Below are 14,626 nucleotides of genomic sequence, written 5' to 3'. Positions count from 1 at the left end.
CCCCCGGGGTGGGCAAGGATGGGAGCGACCCATGCATACTGAGGGCAGGAGCCCACCGGTCCCTGCCCGACCTGCCCCCCAGCCCCATCCCCGCGCTCGGCCGACGGGGAAAGGCAGGCACGGCACACCACGGACAAAACCAGATCCTTTAATGGTTTTTGGTTCTCGGTGAAGCACAAACAGGGTGATTATTCATGTAAAAACAAACGGGTCAAGGCTATGTACAAGCTGTGGTGTCCCACCGCGGTGGTCCAAAGGGAAAGGGGGAGGCTGCTCGCACAGGGCACAGGCAGCACACCCCATCCCTCATCCCTCACCCCTGCCCGGAGATGGAAGAAAGGGGAAAGGCAGGAGCCTGTGCTGGGGGGATGCAGGGGTGCTCCCGAGTGCAGCCCCCCAGGGACAAGGACATGCACAGAAGGGGCTGTGAGGGTAATGCAGCTGTTGGGGCTACCTGGGGCACCTGCTGCTCTAACCAGCCTCCTCCCCTCCTACAAATCTGTTCCCTGAAAATCCCATGAGCCCTGCCTGGGTGGGGGGCAGCGACTCGCAGAAGCAATGAAGTAGTAACCCAGCACAGGGAGGAGCAGCATGAATGAAGGTCCTCGTCCAGAGAGCTGGAGGGGAGCAGTGGCTCGGGCAGGCTTTTGAGCATCTGGGAGACAGGCAGAGAGGTACAATTTTGGGAAAAAAAGCGGCCCTTCCCCTGCGCCCTTCCACACCCAGTGGTGCAGAGCTGCACCTGCTGCGGCAGCTACGGCTGGCCACCAACCAAGCACCAACACCTTCCTAGCAGACCGTGCACACACAGAGTCGGCACACATGCGACATGCAAGTGTTCCCCAAACAAGCTTTCCTGAAGTAAAAACAAACAAACAAACAAACAACCCAAACCAACCAACCACCCCAACCCTGGCCTTGCAGGTACCCAGGAAGAGTTTTTCAGCCAGCCAAGGTCATGGTAACACCATGGAACAAGTCAGTGACATCAGGGAAGGAGCAAGCAGGGATCCCGGCACAGAAACACAGAGGGGGGTGATGCAGAGCGGGGTACGGTTCGGTACCACCAGGCCACAGTATCAAACATTAATGCCCTCATCAAGGGAGGCTGCAGGTAAAGCACCGGCTCCAGGAGGGAGCCCAGGCAGCACAGCATGTTGCAGTTGGCCAATTCATCCAGAAACTGGTCATTTATTTTGGGAAAGACTGACTCCATGAAGCAAAACGAAGCAGTCAGGTCCTCCCTCACCTGCCCCCTTGGAAACCCCTCCAGAGAACAGGAGTTAGCCCTAACCCTTGGCCTCCCCTCCACCATCCCCATGCACGGACCTGCCGGAGGAGCAGGGGCTGCAGGGCAGAGACCCCGCTGGGCAGAGGGCAGCCTCGGGCTGCAGCCCCCGGGAGCCCAACGGCAGGAGGGAGATACCCACGCACAACCCCTGGCACCAACGTTACGCGACAGGAAGGGTTGAAATGGTCCGAAACGCCCCACTGGGGTCGTGTTAAATGCTACAGATACTATTGCTAGCCCATGAGCTGAGTTCTTGCTTGGTCAGTGGTCCGAGGCAGAGCCGCTCTCGCAGAGCCCTGCGCCTGCCTGCACACAGGCCTGCCCCTGCCAACCCATCAGGGAGGCTGCACCACTCCAGGTGTGCGGCGTTCCCTCCCGGCGGCAGCTCTGCCAAGGGTTGCATTTGGTCATTTTATTTCCATGTTTGGGTCGGTTATTCACAGCGCCCAAACGGCAGAAAAAGGCAGCATCAAAAGCAAAGCCTCATCAGCAAAACCCAGGGCAGAGCTAGCGATGCCGGACACACGGACCAGCACCTTGTGCTGCTCACTCTCAGCCCCACAGACGCTGCCAAGTGCCCTTTCCAAATAACTAAGGAGAATTTTAAAGGGAAGGCTCTCCCAGAGGCTCTGGACACAAGAGGCTTCTCATGCCACAACTTCAGACCCCCAAGAGCCCCGGGCACTCCTGCTCTCTCTTCCCTACGTCCAGTTCCTCCCTCCAGAACGCACACGCGATGAGTGAAGAACCAGGACACCCAACTCCCAGCAGGCATCTACGGAGCCTCCTCCAGAAGGCAGAGCTAGTGCGGTCAGAAGCATCTGGTCGGGATGAGGAGCTCTTCCATTCTGCCTCCCCTCAGCTCTTCTATCCAAGTACATTTAAAAAACAATGGAGCAATACAATTGTTTAAAACCAAAGTTGTCTGCTTTTTTCCTGTGGTAGTAGGTGGTCTTGTCTGCTCCTGCCACCAGGACAAGAAGAAGAGGCTGTAGCCCAGGACTACTGGTTTTCCTCACGCATCTGTTCCATGATGTTGATGAGGCTTTCCAGCCCGAATACATAACCCATGTCGGGTCCGTCATGCACAGTGGGGTCATCACGAAAGCCTTTGAACGTGCTGTGCGCAAAGTCAATCATACGCACATCCACCTTGGGCTGGGCCGAGGAGCCGGGCTCCGTGCTGCCGCCATCCTGAAGGCTCTCTGGGAGAGAGCTGTCCACCCGCTTCAGGCGCATCTCTGGCCGGCGCTCCACGAACATCCCTGCCCTGCTGTCCTTCCCATCGTAAATGATGAGAAGGGAGCTGGAGTAGAAGCGGTAGGAGGCCTGTCTCTCCAAAACCGCCTTCAGGCTTCGCAGTTTGGCGAGGATAGGCTCAAAGAGGTCCTTGCGCAGCTCAATGCCGTTGTGGAGATACTGGTAGAGGGCATTGCGGAAGCCCTCAATGGAGAGACCGCGTCCATAGTATTTATTCCTGCATAAGTAATGCCCTGTGTCCAGCTGATAGACCTAGAACACCAAAGGAAGCACACATCAAGTGGGAGCAACAGGTTAAAGTGGCTCACAAAGAGCCCTGAGCTGTCCTGCACTGACAGGGCAGAGGGAACTCTTCTGTCCCCACCACACCCAAGGGGGAGGCAGAAACACCTCTGCCTGCTCCCTAAATCCCAAAGCAGCTCATGGGCACCCTGACTGTGCGCATGGGATGCACCCAAGCACTGGTTCTCTCCCAGGACACTCAAAAGGTGGCGGCATCAGTCCGAGTGTCCCCAGGAGGCATTGCACAACAGAGCCCAAGGCTCAAAAAGCAAACTCTTACAGCAACTCGGACAATCCTCTGGCAGCTGGAGCTGCTGGCACATACTGCCGTTATTATGTGGCATGTGATTAATGAGGAGCCCTTGTTGCTTCAGAGGCTGTGGGCAGAGATCTGGATTACAAGATCCTCTGTGAGTGCAGAAAGGAGCAACTATTGCACAACAGCACCAGCAGTAAATCCTTGGGTGTGGGGCCTGCCCACAAGAGAACAACTTTTTATCTCTCAGTAAAGTACAGAAGTACACGTCAGCTGACACTGGAACAGAGGGACACCTCCCTTCCCCGGCACCAATGACTCCAGCTGAACACTGAGCCACAAAAATAATTTTACTAGAAAATCTCCTACTTGTCTGCAGACAAAACAGCTTTGGATAGAGCAGGCCATCTCAGGAGAAGCAAGTTCCTCTGTTCTAGGCTTAGAAACGAAGACAAAAAGCACGTACTACGAACACCAGTGTACCTACCTGAAGCAGCAGACTCTGTCACTCAGTGCTCAGCAGAAAACACTAACTGGGAGGTCTAACGGGGCTGCGAAAAGGAACATGCAGCACCAAGCCTTGGGGACCCCTACCTGCATCCCACACACACGCACGCCCAAGGTGGCAGAAGTGCTCTGTTCACACTTTTTCATCTGCCGAGCAGCCTTCTCCTCAGACGCATCATCTCCATGCTGTCTGGTCCCCATCTTCAGATCAAGTACGCAGGGAAGCTTGAAGTGATGCACCACGTTCTCCAGCAAAAGGAACTCTGGGAGATGTGTTAAGGAGAGGTCATGTGTCAGAGACACTGTCCCCCAGGGCCACCACAGACAGGGACTTGGGCCAGCATGAGATGGGGTTGGGCAACAAACAAATAGGAACTGAAGAGCAAACAGAACAAACCATTTGGGAAGGTGAAGAAAAGGACAAAGCCCAAACAGTGACACCCAGGCTTTGACAGTCAGTATTAGAAATCAGCCTGGAAAGTGGAATGGCCAACAGTAAGCAAGGAGACCACATGCAGGCGCACTGGTAACTCAGCAGCAGGAACCAAAGAGCAAAACGCTTGTGTCAGGAAAGACGCAGTATGCCAGTAAGAACTGCTGATGCATTAAGGGAGAGCTTAAAGTCTAATCAAGTTAGCAATTTGACCATATGGATAAACAATACAATCCCCACGGACTGAAAACTCCAGGCCCACATAATAGCCCAGTACTGCTGCTATTGGCCTGCCCAGAACAGCAATGCTGCCCGACACGCAGGGGGAAATCGGAGAGGCTACAAAGGCAGGAAACAACAGTAACGGGAGCCTTCGATTCCCAGCACGCACAATGGGCAAGCCCTCCTTTGGGGCACAGCGCTGAGAACAAACTTGAGACAATCAGTGCAGCAGCTTGTCCCAAAGGAGAAAACACAACCCTGAAGTTTGCCCCAAGTAGCCCTTCAGGGCACGGTTCAACGTGTTGCGCTGAAACGGCAACCAGAGAATGGCTAGGTGGAACCTGCAAGGAAGTTTAATGTTCAGAAAAATCTGTCATCAACTATGTTTGATTTTGAAAGAGGAACTTCATAAAAATAAGGAAGTGTGATTAAAAAGAATAGGACAGCCGAAGAGAATTACTTCTCTGCAAGTGATGCAGTGCAGGCTATTTAAAAATAAAAGCTGGAGGCTCAAAGCACAGAAGTTTGAGAATAGGAAAAGGAAGGCCACACAGTTAAAATGATGAACAACACAGCTATTAAAAGTAAGTTTGTTTCCATGTGAGGAAAATAGAATCAAGCTCCAGCAGGTGAAACAAAAAAACCCACCCAAACTCACAAGCTGGCAAGTTCAAGACAAAAGCACGAGTCGTCATTTATGAAGGCACAGAAAATAACAAATCCATCTTCAATCATACTACGAAGCCACCCAGACTGCCCAAAGAGTTTAAAGATAAAGCACAAAAGGAGCTACAGGGGAGGGGGGTGGGATGGGGGGGGCGATGTGAAGAGACTCCTTAAAAAGAGAAATAAGATTCATATTTTGCTTCTTTGTTTACTGGAGAAGACTTTAGGTGATTTCCAAAGCCAGAACTCTGAGTTCAGAGAAATCTCAAGCTGAAATGCCAAGAGAAGAGACGGCACGTCAAACAGAAAATGAGAGATGTATTTAACACTGCCTGGATACCAGGAGTCTGAAGCAGGGGCTACCGCAGCGCCGATTCACGGAGACCTGGGGAACCAGAAACCAGCCTGACTGGTCCTACAGCCAAAGTCACCGTCAGAGTCTGTGTGTGCAGATTCCCGCTGCTCAACAAGTCATCCAGAAGAGTGAGAAGACATATTTGCTCAAAGTACTAAGTTACTCAAGGTTGCAAAAACAAGGAAGTTGTGAAAAACTCCAGAAGGATCTTAAGAGACCGACTTGGCCATTAAACAGGCAGGCAAAGTTCACTATGTTTACACACATGATGAACATAAGGAGAAAAGATTCTTCATGCATAAAGCAATGTGTTTGAGATGACCATTACCAGTCAGGAATGGGATCTTGGAGTGGTAACAGTATTTGGAACAAGAGAGTGTGTTAGGAATTATGAGGGAGAGGAGAGACAACAGCATTAAGCACCACTGGAAGTCTGTTCCACCTGCATGTTCCATATTGCACACAGTGGTGGTCACTGTCTCCAGAAGGATACAGTAGAACTGGAAGAGACTCAAAAAAGGTGACAAGGACAAAGAGAGCTTCCTCCCAAGGGATTACTGAACAGGACAGACCTGCACCTGCTGCCGGGCAAAGCCTGACACAAAAAACTACAGTTCAAAACACGAGCCAACAAAGAGAAGGACCAGAGAAGAGAGAAAACACGGGATCTAGTCAGAAACATGGCTTCTCTGAGTGTCGGACATTAGTGCCGCCGTATGGGAGCAGGAAGGAACAGTAAAAGAAACACGTAGTTCAGCTTTGGTTGTGTGAAGGACAGGAAAGCCGAAGGAAATGCGGGCCTAGCTGCCTCAGGCATAAGGGCAGGGCAGCAGCAGCCTGGCACGCTCAGCTCTGCTTCCCAAAGGATACTGTAGAGTTTTCGGTCCTTGGACTCCGACCGCATGCGGCTCAGCTGCTGCTTATGACAGCGCAGGCTCCAGGGGTTATAGCTGATCTTTTCAGAGCTCAGACCGCTGTTCCCATCCAACATCTGAAATGGAACATCTGAATGGATGTGCAAGTCCACCCTGGGACTCTTTGTCTCCTGGATGCTGCTGGTACAAACACAGAACAAACTTGCCTGTTAGAATCCATGCGTTCTCCAGATTCTTAGGACTGTCACACCCTCCCCTTGCACACAGCCATTTCCTGTCCCTTCTCCTGCTGCACGCTTCACACAACACAAGCCTTCTTAACAGCAAATCCTCACTAATACCCTGGGCTGTGGACCATGCTCAAGGATGTGGTCTATCTAACATCTCTGCTAGGTTGTGCTGTAATTTATAGAGTAAGCAGAAGCATTTGTTTCTCAGGGAGCTCCAGCTGGTGTGAGGAGGCAAAGACCCGTATTCAAGGTACCCTTGGAAGAAACGTCTGGATTAATAAACAGATTGACTGAAGAGCGTTTGAATCTGCTTTGGTTCCACATGCAATAAACTACCAAGGGTTATCCCATGTCAGAAGCATTTCAGGTGGATGAAATGTCCTGAACCCAGCAGAATTCCTGACAGTTTGCAGTGCCCCAGTGTGCTGGGCTACTGAGTGCCCAGCCACTGTATGGAAGTGCAAAATGCCCTCAACAAACGGAGCACCAGAGCTGAAAGGGGAAAACAGATTTCCCGCTCCTCATGTTGTCACTGGGCCCTCAAAGCTTTACCTTTCGGTGCTGTCACTGGCCAGGCCAGGCTTTTCCTCCTTGTGCTCAGTGCCGCTGCTTGATCTGTGAAGGCTCCGACGCGAGTGCTTGCGTCGTGGCTGGTCCCTCTCTGGCATATCATCCTGCTCCAGAGCCTCGTTCTCCACATAGGGATAGGCCACCAGATTAATGTAACCATCGCTGTCTCCCTCAAAACAGACAGATACTACACCTGCCAGAGAGAAGTGACATGTCAGTTCTGTTTCCTGAGGGGGGGAAACACAACCACTAGCACCCAAACATCCAAAAGGAGAGAGGAAAATGTAGCTCACAGAGCAGTAAAGCAAATCCAGAGCAATGAAAGGAGGTTTAAGACTACAAGGACTCAAATGTTGTTAGCACAGCACAGAGAAGAAATCTCCCAAATAGTGCTCTGGGTCGCTACCTGAGCGAACAGTCGGCAGCAGCAGGGGAACCTCTGCCACTCACAAGAAATCAGGGACAAAAGCGCAGCTGGTAGGCTGAGGGGTGTGATTATTTCCTTCCGTTCAGTCTTGCAGCAAATGTCATCAAGCTGGAGAACATCAAGCATGGTCTGCCGAGACGTTGAGGGGAACAAAGCATACAAAATATCTATCTGGTTCATTTAGGTAACTACGTACTGCAGAAGCATTCCTGCTGTTGACAAGGACATTGTGGCCAAGGAGGAGCGTGCTTTCTCTGCTAAAGGAGTGCTCCAGCATCTGAGCCACGAAGCATGGAGCTCCGAGGCTGAGGTGACAGACACTTGCCACTCTTATCACCAGTCAGCCAGTCTCACAGAAAAGGGATCTGCAAGATCCCAGGGCCTCCTAGCAATAAAAAACAGAGGGCCCTGGAAGTAAAACTACCTCAGCCAGGTGCAGGCAAGCAGGACCATGTGTGTCCTGTCCAGTTTTACCTTCTGAAGGCTCCTGGGAAGCACCATAGTTCGAGGAAAGCTATAGATCTTTCACAGCACAGACTGAATATATCTAGCTGTCCAGCCACAGAGCAAGACAGCTGACGCTTCTAGCTAGGCTGACATCTTCATCTTGTGACTTCCCCAGCCCTGAAAGGAGATGGGCTGACAGCCTCATTAACTTACGATGACAAAATTCTTTCATTAGCCTGCCCCCAGTACTGAATAACTGCCAGGAGCATCAGATGCTAGATGCACCGAATCAAATGACTCATCACAAACGTGAGGAAACCTTGCACCGCTCAGTTGATACATGCCATCATGTTACTGTCCTTCCTTTTTCCTTATCGGCACATGACGATGCTAACAAGGTTCAGGCGGCTCAACACGACTTCAGAGCAGTTCAGGACTCCAGCGTGTTACTACATAAATGCCACTCCGAGTGCTCTGGCTGCCTGGATGTGCTCCTCAAGATATCTCTGTGACAGGGCAATCTTAGTGTAACATCTGAGTGGTCAGACAAGAAATATCATCCCCAATATTCCTCTGCCCCAGAGCAGTAGGAACAATTTCTGAGACTATCAGGAAACTGCATGGGACTCTCAAATGAAATCCCACACTGGGGTGGAGGGGCACATCCTACGCCTTTAGGCTACTAGGAAGCATCTGACTTCAAGAAGAGAGGTGTCCACCTGGACCATCAGCTTCATCAGTTTTAAACACATCTCCCAAGGAAAGCCTCACATCATATCAATTCTAGTAACTGCACAGGCCATCAGCTGAGATTTCTGATGGGTCACTAGAGCACCGCATGGCCCCAGAGTGGCTTGAAGGTACAAGAGGACCCATCTGTTGGAGACTGTATTTTTCATTCCTGACCTGCCTACAGGCACAGGTGGGTAAGCTGACACCGCTTTGAGACCTTCAGGCTGCAGCCAGATCAAATGGCAGGACTCTGACCAGATGGTGGTCCCAGCTGTCTGTGAAGCACCGTCTTCCCAATGTCACCCAGTGACAAAGAAGCAGAGGCAACAGGAACTCTTAAGTCTCCCAGAAGGCTCCTGCTGGTGTCACCATCCTGAGTACGGCACAGGGCCGAAAGCATATCGAGCTTCTGAAAGATACAGATGAGTTGCCAACCTCCTACAATGATACAGACACTGGAAAATTCCATTCCTTCAACGCAACTGAGGACAAGGCTTCACCTCAGCGCTGGGAAAGTGATGCTTCCTGCTTCAGCAGCTTTCTGATACAGGTCCATAAAAGAGACAGGATGAGGAAGCAATAAATTACAGGACTGGAACATGCAAATGCTCACTATATGATCTAACTTCATTTGCTCAAGGTCAAGCCCATAATTGATAATAAATTGGCAGTAAAAGCACTCTGGTTACACATCCATAACCTTAAGTTGCAGACTACAGCTGTCACACTGCATATTCTCTGCATGCCTACAAAAAAAAAAGACAGCTTTCTCCCTTCCAAGTGTTCCTATCAAATTTCCAGCCTGCAGAAAAGAATTAAAATTAACAAATAAAATGACACCAAAAGAGAGCAAGACAACAGTAGCTGCAGGAAAACGAGAGGGCAGGTTCTTGAAGCATTTAAGTGTGTTCTGGAATGACAACAGGCCTCACCTTTGTACTCAGGTGTGAACTCCTTCATTTCAGGGGGCAGAGATTCATAGAAGCGCTGCTCTCTGGTAATGAGGGGCTTGCACACAGTATGGTCGTCGTAGCGCATCATGCTGCTGTGGCCGCCCACCTGGTGAATGAAAGGCTCCAACAGGACCCCCCGGTCTCCGGATCGAGTGGCGTTCTTGCCATACTTGCCCACTTCCATGGTTTGACAAACACACATTGCGTTGGGCACCAGTTGCACTCTTGGAGCATGGGGAGAGCCACATGGGCTGGGAGGGGGAGCTCAGCAGTGGTCAGGCAGCCACAGGGGGAAAATCCTTGCAATCCGATTCCTTATAATGATCTGAAAAAGCAAAGGAGATTCATGTGAACAGAGGACCACTTGCATTCACTCCCTGTTGACTCAGAAAAGTTTTTGGTATTTATTTATATCCATAACTGCTCCTCTTCTGTTCTTTGTTTACATCCCACTCGTTCCAGCATGCACCTCATCACCTCTTTAATCCTACAGGTAAATATGCACTAACTGGGAGGCCGTCTCATCTAGAGCTTCTCCAATAGTGTTAACAGGAGACAGGGAAAGGAGGAGATACGAGTCTTTGGAACTTCCTATTTTAGCAAATACTATTTTCTTCCTTTAGTTCATTTTATCAGCAAGACAATGTGATAACGGAACACAAACTGCGAGCTACAGCACAATTTAAAACCAAGCCCACACCTGCCAGTAACAGTGACTGACACAGGCAAAACAAACGTTTCAAGATTCTGAATTCCACTCCTTGTGCCTCTGCATCTTTAACACTAAATGACTAAACAATACCTGTTCACCTCCTTCTCCAACAGTGTCCTCCTTTACTGACTCGCTTCTGTTCCAGCTCTGACATGAGACACCCTCGGAATAAGACAGTCATTCTGCCGCAGTGCGTATGCTGTAACTGAACGGATTCCACCCGGATTCTCCCTATTATTACTCTGAGCCCTTCAGGACAACAACTATTTCCTGATGCTTTCACAGCACTTACACGCACAACAGGTCCCTGATCTCTAGAAGTAGGCAGGACAGATCGCTCAATCCAAAGGAGATCAGAAGTGCTTTGGAGAAGGCAGATGCTCTTAATGTCTGCAGAGTGCCCGGTATAGCCACAGGATGATGGAAAAGTAAAGCCACCCAAATTCTCTCCACACAATTTGCCCTTTCCAGCTCAGATCAGAGCTGCTCCTGAGGCTGCTGGGGAATACACCACAGGATTTCCTCCTCACAACGATGAGTTATCCAAAGTCTTTGGTACAAGAACCATATGGCGACTACAGTTTCTGAATTCATCAAATTTCCAGTTTCTTAGCACAGACACTGCCGAGGACAATACTTTAAGAACTGAGGCATCTCCGAGGCCTGAAGAAGGGCCATGGTTCAGGCTGTTCCTCATCTGGCCACGGGATGTCTCCTCAGCTACACACCACTGCCAGTGGGGGAAATTCTGGATGAAGACCGGCTCTTCTCCCTCCCCTTCAATTCAATCCCGTAAGAGATGCAGCTCAAGAGATCCAAAAGGAGGGGAGATACTTTGTAACGTGTTTAATCCAATCTAACCCAAAACCCCTCCCCGCAACAGGACAATGCTTCTCTCTCCCTGTCCACACGTTCCAGCTCCCTCCCTCATGCTGGATTTTGGGATAGCATGAGCGTACGTACATTTGAGTTGAATCATCTCACTGATCTGATGGAAAACATTTCCTTTTGTGGTTACATGACCACACAAGTACAATCAGTGTAAGGGGAACGATGCGAATGTTTAGTTGGCTTTTAAGGTGGGAGGTAGGGAATAGGAAAAGGGGGAAAAGAAAAACACCACAGATGGTCCCTCTCTGCAGCAACTCACATCAAAGTCTCTTCGAGGTATCCTTCAAAAACTCACTCACAGCCTAAGTTGTATCACAAAGACAAAAACATGCTGTGGATTTCTCTCCTCCCTCTTATCTGGTTTATCAGCGAGAAGCCATTTCAGCAGCAGAGGTTTGCTTATGTCACATATGTTTTAGTTTGGTTTAATGGTAGTTAATACTGAGAACAAGCAAGATGCCAGCATCTGCAACAGATCAGTACTTCAGATTTCAGACAAATGCTTTACAGACTCAAATCTCCCCTTGCTGGTGCAGCTTTGTCTTGGATTCGATTTCTTTTATTTTGTGAATGACTAAAGCAGAGTTTTCAGTTATTCCAAACAATACAGGAGACAAGTGTAATTTCACACCTTTCTGTACTTTAAACTTCATGGGACAAGAGAAATAAGAGACTCCCCTGTGCGGTAACTGTAGCTGCCATACTCAGTATCCTGGTTTCAGCCTAAACCATGACACTCAGGAGGCCTGCAGATGATGCTCGGGTCTGGTACGAGTCCCAGTATTCACTGAAAACCAATGATAAAGTGTCTCAGGGTCTCAGTTTTGCCAGTGGCAGAAGGAAGTACTGCTATCCGTACTTTAGAGAAGGGGGGTTATCTAAGCAGACTCATTAGCTTCAGACACCTTCCCGGACTTCAGATGGAGATCATAAACACCCAGGCAGACACACATACCCCCCACCAAGGCCCACATAGACTGCTGCCACAGTTAGGAGTGCCTCACCTATGGGCTAGGGACAGATTTCAACCACCACAGCAAGAGAGTTGAACTCTTTGCCAACTTTCAGCAGCCTTCTTTCCTAAAGATGAATAGCAGCAAAGCATACGCCACCTGAATTATTGTGAGGACAGCAGCCACCCACTCTGCAGAGTCCCTCAAGCCTTCTCCACTGCATGGCCTAGAGACATCCATGAGATGACTGCAGTCATCCAAGGGCTCCTGGGAAAGTGGCAATGAAAACAGGCTGCGGGCACCAAGAAGTGTCCCAGGCTCACTGCCAAGTACCCCACCAACCTCAAGAAAACCCAACACAACAAGTTTCAGATGTGCACTCCCTCACCTGGGAGGGAGTGAGAGCCACAAAAATGACATGCTGTGGCCATGACACAAGAGAAGGAGCCAGGCACCAGGTGCGGAGAGTGCAAACCTGGTTACGATTGCTCCACAGCGATCCACGCAAGTCAGTACATTCCCACAAACAAGTGAATGCGAGAAAAAATACTTTGTGACAAGTAGCATTTCAGAGAAAACATTTTTAAAGACAAAGCTACCTACAGGGCTGGAAAAACAGACACTTTACAGCTCAGATACAGCTTAGTGGTTTCAGACTAACTCAAAGTAAAGGGTTATTACTAAACATGGATACTATCCACAAATAAGTCAGAAGAATCCCAGCAGTTTCAAACAAAATATAAAGCAGAAAACTATTTGAAGGTCTAAATATTACTCATCCTTCCTCCGTTAAACAAAGGCATAGGTTCAACTATTTTAGCTGGCTTATGAAATGGAGAGTCCTTCTAATTATACTGTAAAACACAGCACACAATCCACACAACAGCTTGAGGGAGACCAGTTCATCCCAGCAGATCCTTTGGTACCCTCCAACACCACCAGTATAGCTCAGAGTAACACATTCAGGCCAGTTTAGCATCCCCCCTTCCAACAGACTGATCCAGAGCTGGCAAGACAGATCACCCATCGAGCCAGACTCATAAGAGGTAGGGGGTGAGATTCAGAAGCAGAGTTATTGGTGACTACAGAAGGCCATACCACATTCCATACTCCATTATCCTTCCCAGTAAAAAAAGCCTCTTGTACTGGAAGAGAATTTGCTCTACAATACTGAAGTCTAGATGCCTGTCTGTCCGTGTATCTGCTCCAAATTTAAACTGCACACCTCACTGTTCAAACACTTTCTTTTTGGCAGCATGGGCATAAAGAGCAGTAAGCTACATTTTCTTCCAGTAATGCACAACGTATTTCCAAACAAAAGTCAGGAAAACACACAAGGTAATTCTGCTGCTCTTAACCATTGAGTGGAGTAAAGCCTGACTGGATACCAACGTTACCCTCCAGCAGGGAATGTGCCCCTCCACAGAAGCAAACACTGCTGTGCTCTTGAAGACCCAGCCAGAGCACTCTTAAATATTACTGAACCCTGGCTGAAGACTACCGATGTCTTACTAGACCACCACTACAATCAAGGAGATGCCTGCTCCTGCCAGCTCCCAGCACCAGAGCACCACTGGCACAGGAACAAGGGAGTCCAAAGAGCAGGGATGTTTTCTCTTTGATGGTGTAACTTAAGGTGACAGGGAAACGGCTTCAGAGGTCACCACACGCTTATGAGGTGGGGGCAGAGCACTGCACTGCAATGGGTGTGAGAATTACTGCTGACTCCACTACGGTGCTGATGTTCCTACTCTTTATAAGCCGTCTTGTACAGGAACACCAGCAATGCTTCATGACTCACTAGTAAAGCTATTTTGCAAAATAAAAAGGAGAACAAACATTTAAAACTGTGATGTATTACACAGCGAGAAAGCTGGCTGCATTAAGCACTGTTGACTCACGACTTCGCTGTAAACAGCTTGCACGTCCGTCTTTCCAGCATCGCCTTGCTGCGGCTCCCAGGACTGTGGCCAGCCCTCAGGACCTGCCGTGATGAAGACTAAGGCAGATGGCCACTGACGACTCTGGAGCCAGGCTACAGGCGAGGGATAAATACTGACCTCAAGGTCACGCTGAAAAAAGTTAACACTTTCCCTTAACAACCCCAACGCAGTCAGGAGCAACGCACAAGCAAGCAAAACACCAGTAGACCAGGCAAGACGACTACAGCATTTGGTCAACAGGTACCTGGTGACTGCTTCTTGCGAGCTAGACTTGTTGGCAAAGAGAAGCAGCAGCTAGCATCCATGCTGAAAAGCATGGTGTTTTCTAGTCATGCTGGATTGGGTGACAACTTCTACAGAAGACAGCCCAGTCTAAGAAAAACAAGCATCTCCCGCTGTGCTATGAGATCAGCTTCCTAGCACAAAAGCTGACCCACAGGCCTGAGACACGTCTGTCTAGTCAGCAGAAAACAGAGATGACCCCTGGGATCCAGGCGGAGAACACAACTCTCCAAAAACCTGCAGCAACATTTAGGATGTAACCAGAAACATCTGACCAGCGTGGTATCCAGGAAGCTACAAACCTTCCTAGCCTGCTTGAGCACACTGCTTTGCATCCTG

At 49.6% G+C, this 14,626-nt stretch overlaps 1 protein-coding gene across 12 annotated transcripts in view; it reads right to left on the bottom strand.

Annotated features, from left to right (window-relative positions):
* Positions 1-133: 133 nt before the first annotated feature.
* The window catches only part of IP6K1 (inositol hexakisphosphate kinase 1), a 38,985-nt gene continuing 24,492 nt past the window's right edge, over positions 134-14,626 (bottom strand). For 10 of the 12 annotated variants that reach the window (XM_086618953.1, XM_086618952.1, XM_086618956.1 and 7 more), the window contains 5 exons: positions 9,486-9,831; positions 6,930-7,140; positions 6,143-6,327; positions 3,684-3,859; positions 134-2,803 (listed from right to left, as the gene is read on the bottom strand). In XM_086618953.1, coding sequence (XP_086475079.1) covers positions 2,294-2,803; positions 3,684-3,859; positions 6,143-6,327; positions 6,930-7,140; positions 9,486-9,708 — 1,305 coding nt within the window. In that variant the 5' untranslated portion in view covers positions 9,709-9,831 and the 3' untranslated portion in view covers positions 134-2,293. Of the gene's footprint in view, positions 2,804-3,683; positions 3,860-6,142; positions 6,328-6,929; positions 7,141-9,485; positions 9,832-13,963; positions 14,051-14,626 lie in introns of those variants that run through there. The other 2 variants (XM_086618959.1, XM_086618960.1) reach the window with 2 other exon arrangements.

The sequence above is a fragment of the Tauraco erythrolophus genome, chromosome 12 (assembly GCF_009769465.1).
Source record: "Tauraco erythrolophus isolate bTauEry1 chromosome 12, bTauEry1.pri, whole genome shotgun sequence".
NCBI classification, from domain to species: domain Eukaryota; kingdom Metazoa; phylum Chordata; class Aves; order Musophagiformes; family Musophagidae; genus Tauraco; species Tauraco erythrolophus.
Note: the sequence above shows the minus strand (reverse complement) of the source record. Positions and strands in the feature narration are given on the sequence as shown.